Here is a 14,326-nt window from a genome sequence, read left to right on the forward strand (position 1 = left end):
AATTCTTGAAAGTATTCTTTATGATGTTGAAGAAAATCTGTGAAATTGTGAAAACTGTGGAAACAATGACTGTTTAGCCAGAGAATCATAAAGCTGTATTAGTAAATAGGAAGTGACTTAAAAGATTCATTGTCTTTGGCAAGACTACCACTGTTGATTCAGCTGCTGTTTTCAATGACAAAAGACTGGGATTTTCAAGCTCAAGCCTTAAATCAAAGAGAATAAAGTATTTTTAAAGGAGTGAAGACAGAACTTAATGTGAACATATCTTGATTATTCCTCATACTAGTTAACTCAAACTTATTTTGCCAACAATCAGAATCATTATTATTGGAAGAGTTTACTTAATAAGCAGTTAGAAACCCAAACAGCAAGTTACAGTTCTATTCAACACTGCTCAGAGAAGTGAGAAATTCTGAGATAGGGTATCTGCCTGTTTTCTGTGCAGCTGTTTCTCATGATGAAGTAAGTTCAGAAAGGTAACAGAGCTCAAAGCAGCAACAGATCACTACAGTTGTCAGGCTGCTGATTGGATATGATGTCTTTTAACTACTTTGATTATGGGATCTACCTGGATTCTGTAAAAAATATATATATACACATATACACTTACCATTAAAGCAATCCTCTCCAGTCTGCAAAACTAGACACTTGCCACTGGCTGCGATTGCTTAATGACAAGGCGTTTAGTGTAAGCGACACCCGTGTAGCAGGTATCTGGAGTATGGCCTGCACACCAATCGCCTGACACACGTCCTCCTATACCAGGGCACAAATCGTGCAGAATTTTCTGTTTTGAAGATTATCTACAGAAAGGAGCTTTTATGAGGCCTCTCGCATAGCTTAACACCAGTCATTGATCTTAGCTCTCAATCCAGACCCAGATTCTTCCTTGTGTACTGTAAAACAATGGAACATGAAATATTACACTAGGTGGAATATGTTCAAGAAGAAGAAAGGGAGAAATGGTATGTTAGTAAACATTATGCTTTTATTTATATTAATTGCCATTTTTCAAAGGCCATAACTTCTTTCAGTCTGGACAACCTGAAGCTATTAAGGACACCAGCTGTGAGTTACATGGAAATGTTTCTCATTGCAAGACATCAATTGGTCATGAAAATAATCAGAATAACTAACTTATCTTTGAGGGAAATTTGAAAAACTCACTCTGGATCCTGCTCTCCTGTCAAAACTTCTTTCATTTCCCTTGTGACATTTTCACAATAAAATATATGGTTCACAAACCTCACAATCTTCATGACAGAAGAAAAACTTACTATAATTTGACCTGTATTTTCAGCCTCCCAGGGAAAAAAAATCCTATTTTGTAATCTTGCAACAGAGATTGTCCCACATTAAGAAAAACTGTTCATATATTTGAGGGATGCTTAGACCTCCCCTTTCTGGTACTGGCTCCATAGTGGGTGCAAAGGAATGGATAGGCATTCACATGGACAGGATTTGTTCACTGTGCTGAACTTAATTTTGAATGGAGGAATTCTACTAGAAGGTCGGATTCTTGGTGTTTTAGCTCCCACAATTCCCAGTTATCACTGCACTGTCATAGCTTACAAGAACGAAAGAAAAAAATACGTGACTAAGGAACAGAAAGAAATGCATTTCCCCTTTTGTTCCCTTTTAATCTTTCTAGTACAAAACACTAGAGGTATGAATTTAAATCCCGTAGCAACAGCTCTCATGAAGTCTGTTAGTTCTTACATTTGTAAAAACATACCTGCAGTAGCTGCTGGGTGTTTGAGTCCTTGATCAGCTACCTGGCTGAGTCAATTCTGCTGGTTGTTCAGTTTAATCCAGAGTAAACTGCATGGTATGAGGCAGGCAGCATACTTCAGTTCTAATGCAAAGCAGAGCAATCCACACTGCATTTTAGTTACTGTAACAAAGCTAGCTTATCACAGAAATTAGATATGATTGATATTCTCAGGAACAACACAAAAAAATTCTTCAAACTTGTCAAAAATGTTTTGACTTTGCAAAACAGTATAGCTCACTAATATTTTAAAGAAAGTCTTATCATTTTTTAAACTTTTGCTTCTCTTGTCTTAACCTTATATCCAGAATTCATGGGGCAAAAAAAGAAAAAAAAAAAAAAGCAAATTATGCAAATGGTTCTATTGAAGGAGATAAAAGAATTTAGACCCAATTGCCTTCCAGTGCAAAATATAAAAACTTTTTGAAATTACTGTTGTATGCAAGAAATTGAACTCAGATGGAAAAGGAAGTAAAGTTTACCTAGGTATTCTGAAATTAAGGCAGAAACAGAATGAATCTCATTTACAGACGTAATCAGCTCAGTTTAATTTTTAATCAGTCATTAAAAATACCATCTAATAAGAACTCATCCCTTTTAAACAGGTTAATTAAAAAAAATAAGCTTAGTGGGAAGTTCAGCATGCTTCACTGTACTCAAAAATACAACGTTTCTTGTTTTATATCATAGCTTTATTATCAAATGGCAAGAGACATTTAGTAATGATGTCATGCGCATACCAGAAAAAATTCCAAAAGATTAACGGGTCACCTAATAGCTCAAAATTCCTTGCAATTAAAAAAAAAACAAACCCAAAGCTACCCCTTCCCGATTTTCCGTTGTATTTCATGGTAGACACTTTCCTGTCAAAATGTTATGGCTATGTCTTGGATCACTTGCTGGATTCCCTAAAGAAAAGAGCAGGCTAGTACGGTATTCCACAGCACAGTGGTTTTCCACAAGGCCTTCCTTATCTTCACACCAGTCAGTAGTACTCATAGGGCAGGAAACTGCCTGAGGCTCTTGGCAGCTGAAGATAAACGCAGAAGGGACAGGTTTAAAAAAGGCAAAGATTTTGCAAAGGGAAAGAACCATATTTTCAACCTTTTTAAGGTCTTAAGGCTTTTAGCCACTATGATGCAAACCCAGTCTATGGCTGAAACACAGCAGGTTTTTCAGTAACACAGGCTGATCCCACTTAGAGTGAAATGTAACTCAGTGAAAATGTCAAGTGATGGTATGATTCACATTAAACTAAAACATAGTTTGGTTCCTTCTTTAGTGTCAAAGTTCCACCAAAACGTTGGCTTTATACAGAATAGAAGGGATTTTACAATAGTATCTGTTATTGACCAGAAACTCAGAGAAATTTTGAGAAAAGCCTCTGGACAATAAGTAGTAGGTAATTTATTCTGAGAGTTTATCTGCACGAAAAAATTAACTATGCAGAAACATAGGTTGTAAATCTACAGTGACTTCACACTCAGTAGTCCAGGGGATACTTGCTCATGACACCTAAATTCACACTCAGGTTTACCATGGAATAAATCCCTTGGGTAGATGTCCTCTGAGATTATAACCACAGCAATAAAAATAATCACTGTTCAGTTTTAAATGCCAATAAGGTACGCTTCTAGAGTAAATTCTAAATAACAAAACAACTGCTGAAGCTAAATGATCTTACAATAAAGTTGCAAACAGAAGTTATATTAATTCCTTTACCTATGTAAAAAATACCATTTACTATGCAGCTCAGATTTAAATAAAGACAAATAGTGTATCAATAATATTTACTATATATTTACATGTAATACTGTGATGAAATGAAGGAGTCAATTAGCATGATGTTACAAAAAGAACAAAACTCTTTAAAGGTACCAGTACCTTTCACATTATCACATTTATGGAACTGTTCTCTTACATCTCAATGATGTATCATACAATGAGTTGACATGAGGATACAGACAAATAAACCCCTGAATTGGAGCATATGGTAATGTGTCAACTCCCATTTCAGCAAGATACTCCAGAGGCACAACTTAAAGCTTATAAGCAGCACTGGTTTCAGTAGGATAAAACTTATATGCACACCCCAGGTCCTTGCTGATCAGGGCCTCATTTGATGGGATTCCACGGACAATACAACAAACCACAACAGTTATAAGCATACAAGGGGATGTATCATATAACTTATTCAGTGAATATATATACTTAAAGGTGAATCATAGCTGGTTGCCTATTGCCAGTTACTGACTAACCAGACAATGGAATCATCCTTTCAATTTTATATACATTGACACATGAGCCTTCTGTTACGTGATGCTTTGATCATTATTTGGAATCAGCTCTTTAACAAAAACTGCACCAATTTGTGTATGTGACCTTTCTAGCTAATTGAGCTGCAATGGAAAATTTTATACTCTTTAAATATTGCTTGAGAAATGGTAATATTACACTGCTTAAAGTCATACTTTTATATCACTGAGAGTTTTCTATAACCATACAATCATTTTCTTAAATTGGCAGGATAAATCTATGCAAGTGAAATATTGACAAAATAATCAACACTAAAAAAATTAAAATTAGAACTTGAAGTCATAAGCCAGCCACAATAAAAAAATCTAGCCTGCTCTCTCCCTCCTTATATCCTCTTCCAGAATTAAATTGTACAGAGGACAAGAGGGGATGATGTGACACTTTGCCTTTGTTAATCCAGTTAATAAAGCAGTTAGTAGGTTCAAGTATTTAAGTCCACAGAGCACTAATAAATAGAAGTAAACAATCAGGATGAGAATGAATATCATTGTACTTAAAGTACTGCAAAAAACCTTTGTTTCTGAGTGAGCACCGTTATTATGCTATTATTTTGGAACTAAATAATTGTTGATGAGAAATGTAATCAGACCAGATCACATGCAAGCCTACAGAGAGTGTTACAAAACTGCACTGAATAATTAAGGTTTTTTTTCTTGCAAGTTTTAGAAAGCATTATCTGTGGTTTATGTCTACATTACAATTTTTGCTCTGCAGATAATCAGAGCAAAATGTTATATCTGTGTTTTCACTTCCCTCATCCTGAGGGCCCCACAAACACCTTCTCAAAGTAAACCACTTATGGTTTGGTTACAAAACTATATGCAGTACACTTCTGAACACAGTTCCTTGCATTTTAGATGGTGTTCATTTAAAGACATTCTTATCAATTACAAGCCTCCCCTTTAATTGCTTAAGATCCAATAGAAAAGCAAATGTACAAATATCAGAAGTGCTGATCCTGAGATGAAGTATGGGAAATTCTGGTCCAGTTTGATCCTTATTCAAACTTCTGTTTCAGTTTCTTCTGGAAGACAGCTGGTAGGATGGCGAGGATGGCTAGAATCATCAGAACAAACACAGAGTTCCAGGAAACAGCTTCCCCTGCTGTCGTAAGTTGGTACAGCGTTGTTCCTGCCTTAATGGCTACAAAAGACGGTGGTGCTACACCTGAAGCGGGGAATTAAACAACAGCTTGTTAGGGTGAAAAAATGGAAAAAAAACCCAAACAAACCACATAAATCAGTCATCTAACTTTTAACAACAAAAACTGCAGACTTTGTTGCCTTGTACTTTTTCTTTAAAGAGGGGTGTAAAAACACTTCTCAAAAGACCTTTCTTTATGCCATTTTTTATACTTCTAACACCAACTCAAAAACAGAGGACTAGGAAAAGATAATAATCTCTGCTCATTAGACTCTGCAGATTTCGGGTTGTCTCTCTATAAACTGATTTAAGTTCATAAAGGAAAAATACAAATTATGTCCTAGCCAGATTACAAAGTATTTGTAAAAATATACCAATTACAAAACTAAAGTTTTAGCACTACATTAGTTAAATTATTAATTCACTCCTAAGAAGGTATGTTATGATGAACAAAACGGAGTGGAAAGGGGAGAAACAATCCTTCAGATTGAAATCACATACATCCTCACACAACTATGCTGAGCTCAAAATATAAGTTTATAGAAGTATTATGCAGTGGACCAAAAAGTTACTAATAAAGTGTTCATGTAATGTATGTTTCCTTAAGCAAGTAATTAAGCCTGGGCTCATTACCTCTCATCCAGTACATCAGAATAGTCCTGACCATTAAAATCTTTTGATGGTATAAGCCACACACATCGGAAAGTACAAAAGCAATATTTTTGTGTAAACTTCGCACCGCCCAGTAGGTGGTGATCTCTGCCGAACAGCAGTACTGACTGATGCAAAGAATATCCCTTTTTCTGGCTACCCCCACACTGCAGTTCACTAGCCAGAATTCTTACCTAGAAAAGTGCCAATGAAAAATACTTTCAGTGGCACATTAATGACAGGAGATGTTATATTGATAAACCAGTTGGGAAGAAAAGGTGTTATTCTCAAAAATATTATGTAGTTAATGAGGTGCTCTCTGTGTCGTTCAACCTGCCAAAACAAAACCAATGAAACAAAATCAGTAAAATTATCCCTGCCTTGAAAATACACAATGATTTTACCAGAAAAGGTTTGTTAGGGGATTTTTATGTGTATCTTTTGTAGACATTTACAAGTTGCAAACAAAAAATCAGTTAAGCAACGAGTGACTCAATGAAGAGTCATCAGTGAATCACCTGTTAAACAGAACTGAAGTTAGTCTAGAAATACCAGTCTATGGTAGAGCGTGGTGATGATGTGTCTGAATCAGCCACCTTAAACAGCAAATAAATAATTTGGCACAGCAGCACACCTAACCCTAACTTTAGTGCAGCAAGCCCTGCCTGTCTTAACTGTAGCCCAGTCAACACGGCCAGCTTGCCATCATATTTCTAAAGCTTCTGTAGGAACCATCAATGAAGTCTGTCCTCAACTCATTCTGTCTTAGCTCATAATCAAACTTGTAACACTTACCCAGGTCATGGCTCTAAAGTTTATCAGCTGGCTGCTGCCAATAGAGTTGCAAAACCTATCTACTCATACATGAGAATGCCTAGCATTAACATTTACCCAGGCGCAACCACAATAGCCCCAACTTTATTTACAGTCTTCATTATATTCTCAAGTCTAGCCCAGCTCCTTACACTAGTACTACAGAAAGCCTTTTCTCCTTCCAGCCTGGCTTGGGCACATCAGCCCTCTCAAACAATAACTGTCACCTCAAAGCAAGTTATATGGATAGCAAAGCACTCACCACTTCTGGCCTCTCCTGGCAGGCCTTCACTAAACCTAAGCCTAAACATTGCATGATCATATGGCCCCAAACAGTTGAAATCAAACCTGGTCTGACTGCAATTCCATCTGAAATCTCATGTAGCAATTCACCCCAGTCACAACCCTATTTTTCCTCCAACTTTAGCTTTAACTGCAACACTAAAGTCAGTAACCCTGCTATTGTTCAATAATACCACTGTGGTTTTTTTAATCTTAGTGAAGGACAAATATTTAAACATTAATTAATCTCACATATAAAACATCTTAGCACTCGAAATGCAAGCATGACAAGTCCAATTAACCTGGAAACAGTGAGATATGAGCTGCACATATAATTACATATGTAGTTCTACTAATGGAAATAGTAACCATTTGCTACTCAGCGAACAGCCTCAAGATTATACTGCAATATTAAGCTTGACCTGGGTCAAGGGTCAAAACACTACTATATTATTTAATAAGGTCAATTGTGCCAGGCACAGCTCAACATCTTATCTAGTGACGAACAAGTTTAAGATATTTTTATGCAATTCAAAAATCTTGACCGGATTACAGTAATAAGTTGTGCTTCATACTTGCAAAGAAAAAAAAAAAATCTGTTTGAACATGTTTGAGAGTATCAAAGCAAGAGACATGAGGTCAAATACTAATCACACTATGATTTTGTACTGCAAAAATCTTTAACTTCAATTAACACTTGCTGAAACTATTACCGGATACTGTAAGAGAAAGTTTCTAAATGCTCCAACCACAATAACATCTTCAAACCAAGGTTTTGCAATTAGACATACAGCTACAGGTTTTCTTCCCCTATAAAAACACAATCCCAGCTTTCATTAGTTCTGATGCTATTACTTTAAATTGAAACTGGAGAGGTTTCCTATTGACATTAGCTAAACTGGAGGGGTTATCAGTTGCAAACTCTTCCTAGGTAAAAACAACTTCCTCGCAGGAAATACCATAAAATCAGGAATACTCCCCACTGTTTAAAAACACTCAGAGAAAGTAACTACACAGTGTCAGAAAGGAGTAAGAATCCGTTCTTTGTAACTAGACACATGAGCACAAGACCCCCTAGTTTTCCATGCTATTCCACTATACGTTTTCTGTCAAATTTCAGCATCTCTAGAAACTTTACCTGTTCTGACCATTTTACTGCTTTTTCTGTTAAATATCTGTATACAACAGGACGTCCCACTAGGTATGAAAGCATATAGCAGAATGAAGCTCCAAGTCCTGAGCACTGGGGGAAAAAAAACAAAACACAAACAAATGAGCAGAAACTGTTTACCTTCTATCCCTACTAACTAAACCACAGAGCCTGCTTCTATGTGACCCTTCTTTGAGGCTGAAGGGCTTTCCTTCTGCAGCAGGCACACACCCCCTATGAATGTTATTGACCCAAGATGACACAGGACAGTTCCTTTATTTGCAAGGCATTTAGATCAATCTTAACATTCGAAGTAGACAGTGTTGATTACTTATCAGTTAATATCAAGTGCTTCTGCAGTTCTATTTTAAGATTTTTGAACAGTGAAAGTTTTGCAAATAAGGGGCACAATGGCATTAAAGAGATTCAAACTTGGAAATTCATCACCTTGGTCCTCAATTTTCTCGTTCTTAAAAACTAAGGCTCATTATGACCGCATCTTTTGTACATGATATTTTGTGAAGGTTGTCAATAACACATTTCGTATCTTAAATTAAGCTTTGTGGATATTTAAGGCATTTTAAAATACATGTGTTCTGTAGCGTGATAATAAAAATGGAGTAATCTTGTTCTGAAATTACATTTGGGTTCTGGTGGATACCAGCCAAATTTAAAGTAAACGCTGGCTGATTTACACTCAGAAAATTATTAATAAAATTATTAATAAAACTTGGATAAACCGTTTAGTTTTTTTGATCATCACCCAGTGCTACAGTGAATTTTGTGGGTAACACCATTCTCATAACACAGATGAATGAGAACTCATTAATTCCTCAAACTAAAGTATACCCCATTTCACTCAGATTCTGACCATTTCAAACACAATTCAGATGCTTGGTTGTATTCCAAATAGATAGAAATACACACCCTCACAAACTGTTTTCCATACTTACCAGACAAACAAGAAATAAGGCCAGCGGAAAAGGATAAAGAAACCCTGACAGGATACTGAGAAATATAGACCCAGGAATAGCAAACGTTTGTAAGCTGGATGCATCTTAGTTAAGGAAAAACTAAATTAAAAAGCTACCCAGTTCTTAATTTTATAAGCAGACAAGATACATATTACAATTTGAAAACACATAAATAGGTATAGCCTCTAAAGATCTTTACCTCAAAATACCATTTGTATATTAGCACAAGAAGCCCGAGCACAGAGAAACAAGAAGTAGATTTATCATTACACATATAAAAATCAGTCACTAAATAATAAAAGCTGTACTACATTTTTTTGTTTATCTGTGCCACACTTGACACTGGGGATTTATTGTGACATTACAGAAAACACATATTTCTGATTTTACATTGTTGACTAGAAAGATGCAGATGTCAGTTATTATCTCTTAAAAGTTCCCAGAACTGTCCGAGCCCATAACTACTGGGAGTTTCATGGAAGACTGACATTTATGAAGGCAACTACTGCTTCCTTACAAACAGACATGGTGCAATCGCTAAATAACTAGGATACATGATCATTAATTCCAGCCAGAATTTTTCAAAAAGGCAAAAATTAAGTTTCTGCAACATACGTGAACAGGCTGTTGAGCTTAAGGCTCACTAGGCATACTTGAAACTATGATGTAATGCCCCCAAACAGATATCTTATGAAGCTGCACACTATTTTATCTGAGTTGAATTGATTGAAATATCAAAAAGCCAAATAATCTCCCTTAAATTAATTACAACCAGAACAGCTTTTTCTAAGAAACAATTACAACCAGAACAGCTTTTTCTAATGACAATGTTCTGAGATAACTGTAACATGATTCTCAACTGATCACAGTCTACTGCTGATAGTAAGTGTCGTCACATCAGCTGTTATAGTAGTTCAATAAACAGCCAGTTCCATTCTACTTCTTGTTAAGGTATAAAATAATATTTTAATTCTCTTCATAAATCTATTATTTGTGAACTACATTTAAAAAGATTGAGCTAGAGGATAATTATTAATGGCACGTTCAGCACTGATTTTTCTCAGTTACAAAAGCCTTCTGCATTAAACTATGAAACAGACCTCTTCTCAAAGTTATTAACCTTCAGTTAAGAGTTCCAGTTAGGAGTGTGTTTAATGATTAATTAATATATTCAGCACTCAAGAAAAAGAAGTTAACACAGAACACAGGTAGCCTTTGTGTCTCCCTAGGCAGAAAGCACTTTTGGAATGTGGGGACTGCAGGGATCAAAGAAAGCTCAAGACATTTTCCTTCAGAAATGCTGTATATGCTGTAAATTACCCTTATATAGCACTTTTGAACATCTCAAGGAAGAGCACTGCACTAGACAGTTTTCCTTGAAAACCAACAGTAATTTCTAACCGGCAATTCAGTTTGCATTTTAAAAAGTTAGCATGAGACTAAAATGAGACCAAGTCTAATATCAAAGCTAAAAATATTGTCCATAACAGACAGTCAAGGTGAAGCTGCATGCAAATCCCCAACAGCATTTACTACTATACCTGCATGCATCAATTTCCTTCTACTCAAGGCTTTCTTACAGTACAAAAAGCATACTGAAACACATAAGAAATGGTTTTAAGTTCGAAGATGTTAGAATATTTGTGTCACCCATGATCAAGAATTTATCACTTCGTATTTTTGATTTACTTTTCAAAGAAATATGATTACATGAAAACTGTCAGAAGAAGGATACAAAATATACGTGGCAAAATAAGCCACTAACACTTGAACATAAAATGTGTCCTTATATTTGGACAGGACTTTTCCCAAAGCCTTTGCATCGTCCATATCTCTTGGAACCTTTATAGATTCTCTTTCTTCTCTGCGGAAAAAAAAAGAAAAAAAAAAAAAGCAGGAATGGTGGTAAATAAAATCAAACAATATAGTAAAATTACTTACTGAATATACAAACAATTAGATACACTACATTACTAAACTACAACCTCAGCAAAGAGACCACATGATTATTGTTGTGATCACATTCTCAGATGAATACTTAATATTTACAGTGTGTTTTATATCAGCAAATAATCAATTTTAGGTATTTGCAAGCCATTTTTTAAATTCATTACAATAATCTGTTTCATTTCTAGGACTCTCTTTTTCTTACCAAGTAGTGATCAAATAGAAATAATTACTCAAACCAAACACTGGCAACCGAACAGCAGTCAACGTTTCAGCCAAAACCAACTGTAACTACCTCAACGCTAGGGTCATAACATTTGAAGTGCAGCAAAAGTAGCAGAGCTTTATCTCGCAAACAAAGCTTTAAGAGCAAAATCTCATGTCACACCTTAATCTGGTGCAACCCTGGGCAGCACAGTTGAGTGTCCTCTCTTCCTCTGTATCAGACTTAGTGATTGGACAGTTGCAAACTGAACTTGTTGAGCAAGTTAATCAGACAGAAAATTAACCACTAAAAGAAAAAACGAAAGTTGTCAGCAAGCAGGCTTCCATCTCATCAAACTATCTACCTCTTCAAGACAAGTACTAGATGCAACAAAAATAAGAAAAAGAGAACGTGAAGCTTAGATATGAAGGAGGAAGGATGTCTCCTCACGACACCCTCTAGTTATACCATTGCACAAGGAACATCTCAAGGAATTGTGCATAAGGAATTTTAAAACAGCCCTACCCCTAACCAGGCATGTTTTGGCTCTCAACTGAAGAAGGTTAAGAACATAGTGGACTACCCTTGCTAACGTGACAGAGAGTATCTTTTCAAAACCTGGTATCTAAGCTGTGCAGCAGAAACCCTAGGCCAAGTACAACTCTGTTTACACAGATCCTACTGGTTAGCATTTCAATTTGAGCTTTGTATCCTGACACTCTACGTTATTAACTCAAATTCCCTTTTAAAAAAAATAAGGCTATGTCTATAATTAACTAATGTCAGTTTAAAAATAAGGTTCCTGTACAATTCCATACTGAATGAAAAGCAAACAAATTAATCTCTCCTGACATACTTACTCACTAAGTTGTGGGAAATTTTTATATACCAGGAACATAAGGAAAGCAGCTGATAAGAAGATGGACACTAAAATAAGAAGTGATGTCCGAGCTGATCCACCTTCTGCCTGAGCTTTCCCTGAAATTTAACAGAAACGAAGTTAAAAACACAATAACAACAACTACAAAAAGAAAACCCTCACATCTCACAACAGATTTCAAACTTACGCTTTAGGGAAATGTTAAGGTAAGCTCTCTGTGGACATTATCTTCCCACCAATTCTTTCAATAACATATGCAACACACGGCTCACATTCCCTGAAAGCTTCCAAATAAATCTGAAGTTCTTAAACTGGCAAACATCCCATAGAAGTCAACTTCTATGATTCATAATAATTTAAGCCTCAGTTAATAAATACATTTGTAAAGAGAAAAAAACAGAGCAAAACTAAGGAAGCCATACATATTTTTCCTTTTTTGCCAGAAACCTTCTGCCAGTCTAGTGTACTTGAGATTGAACTTGAAGTTAAATCTCCAGTATGTACAACACAACTTTGAAACAAGCTCATTAACAGATTTTGGGTTTTTTTCTCCTAAGAAAGAACACCAGGCAAAGCCACTAGCCAGCTGGGTGAGACACATGCATCAGGAGAAAACATATATAAACACACACACCAGCCTGGCATATAAAGATTACCATTCTCAGACCTGGGAACTACACGTGTTTTATGCTCACATAAAAATCTTGAATATGTCTATAGAAGTTCTTATTAGCATTTAAATTCTTGTGTAAAGAAAATAATTAAGAGTGCAATAAGTGACAAAATAACATTTTAGGCCTCTTCTATACTTTAGATTTTAGCAATATGACCGTATATATGCAATACACTGATTAGCACAAATGGAGCTATATGCTCAGAAGAATTTTAAAGACAGAAATAAACAGTAAGAACTCTCTGCATCCACACTAAGGTGTGCATGTATTAAAACATTCTCCTCAGACACTGCTAGGCTAGCACAGCTTTGCAGGGAGCATCAGTCTTGGTCACCTGAAGAACACAAAAAATGTCAAGGCTGTATTTTCAATTGTGGGTGCCAGCGGCATGATTACAATGCCAACATTCGAGTGGGTCAGGTCACTCTGCCACCTGACTGTTGTGAAACACAGCAAAAGGATGATGAAACCCAGAGACAAAACACAGCCAGCTGGCCAAGCTGGCAATTTTACTGGCTTCAACGCTTTTTTGCCTTGAGGTCAGCGTGATCCCACAGGTGTGCACTAGCTCTTCTAAGGCCAGGGGAGGAGAAGGGAGTATCCATGTAGCAGCTACAAGTGTGAATAACTCAGCAGTGGTTATTTTAATAACATTTTCTCCAGAGACAAAGAAAAAATAAAACCAAATAATAATAGCAATAATAATAATAAAACACCTAAGAGGACGCAAATCCAAAATACAGCAAACTGCGCTTTCTGACACTGCTACTTTCTGTACTGCCATGATGTGGAATAACACACGAACCCACGCGTGTTTCCTCATCATGTGCAGGGCGGGCAGCTGCTCCATTTCGGAGGACAGGGGTTGACAGGCCCGGCGGCGGGAACCCGCCTCACCCCCCCACACCAGCCGCGCTGAGGCGGCCGCGCTGCCGCTCTCCCGCCCGGCCGGCCCGGGCGGGCGGTTGTTTGCCCGTTGCCAGGATGAGGTCGCGCACCCCCCGCCGCCCCAATCCCCCAGCACCTTCTAGAAGCTGCCGCTGCTGCCTGGCGCTCTCCGCCGCCGTCCGCTGCGCCATGGTTCCGCGCTACCCCCGGGGCTCGCCAGCCGGCGAATCCGGCCCAGGTCAGGCCTCGCCGGCACCGAGAGCCGCGGGAAGGAGGCGGGACCGGCCGCTCCTCCTCACCCCACCGGGTCGCGCTACCGCCCTCGCCGCCGCACGGCGCATGCGCCGCTCCGGGGCGCCGCGTGTATGAGCGGCATTACGGGCTTGCGCTTTTCTGCTGTCATATACGGGAGCACGTGTTGGGCTTCACGTCGTGAAATTAGGCGGCGGGTTAGTGACGGTGCATACGGTAACGCTTCCTTTCGGGGAAGTCCATATGGATATATACGGTAATAAGCGGTGCGCTCAATGAGGGTGAATATGGTGCGCGGTGTCCTCTGAGGGCGGCGGCGCCATAGCCCGGTTGGAAATAAAGGCTGATCGTGCCTGCAGGGCAGCAGGATAAAACCT

General features: G+C 37.7%; 1 protein-coding gene across 1 annotated transcript; it reads right to left on the reverse strand.

Annotated features, from left to right (window-relative positions):
* Positions 1-1,833: 1,833 nt before the first annotated feature.
* TMEM41B (transmembrane protein 41B) lies at positions 1,834-13,996 on the reverse strand. Its single transcript, XM_080345689.1, has 7 exons — positions 13,834-13,996; positions 12,116-12,233; positions 10,839-10,967; positions 9,083-9,176; positions 8,118-8,222; positions 6,079-6,217; positions 1,834-5,257 (listed from the first exon to the last, which is right to left on the reverse strand). Exons 1-7 carry the CDS (start codon positions 13,886-13,888, stop codon positions 5,088-5,090), a joined length of 810 nt encoding a protein of 269 aa, XP_080201815.1. The 5' UTR covers positions 13,889-13,996; the 3' UTR covers positions 1,834-5,087.
* Between the last annotated feature and the right edge of the window lie 330 nt (positions 13,997-14,326).

The sequence above is a fragment of the Nesoenas mayeri genome, assembly GCF_963082525.1.
Source record: "Nesoenas mayeri genome assembly, chromosome: 5".
NCBI classification, from domain to species: Eukaryota; Metazoa; Chordata; class Aves; order Columbiformes; family Columbidae; genus Nesoenas; species Nesoenas mayeri.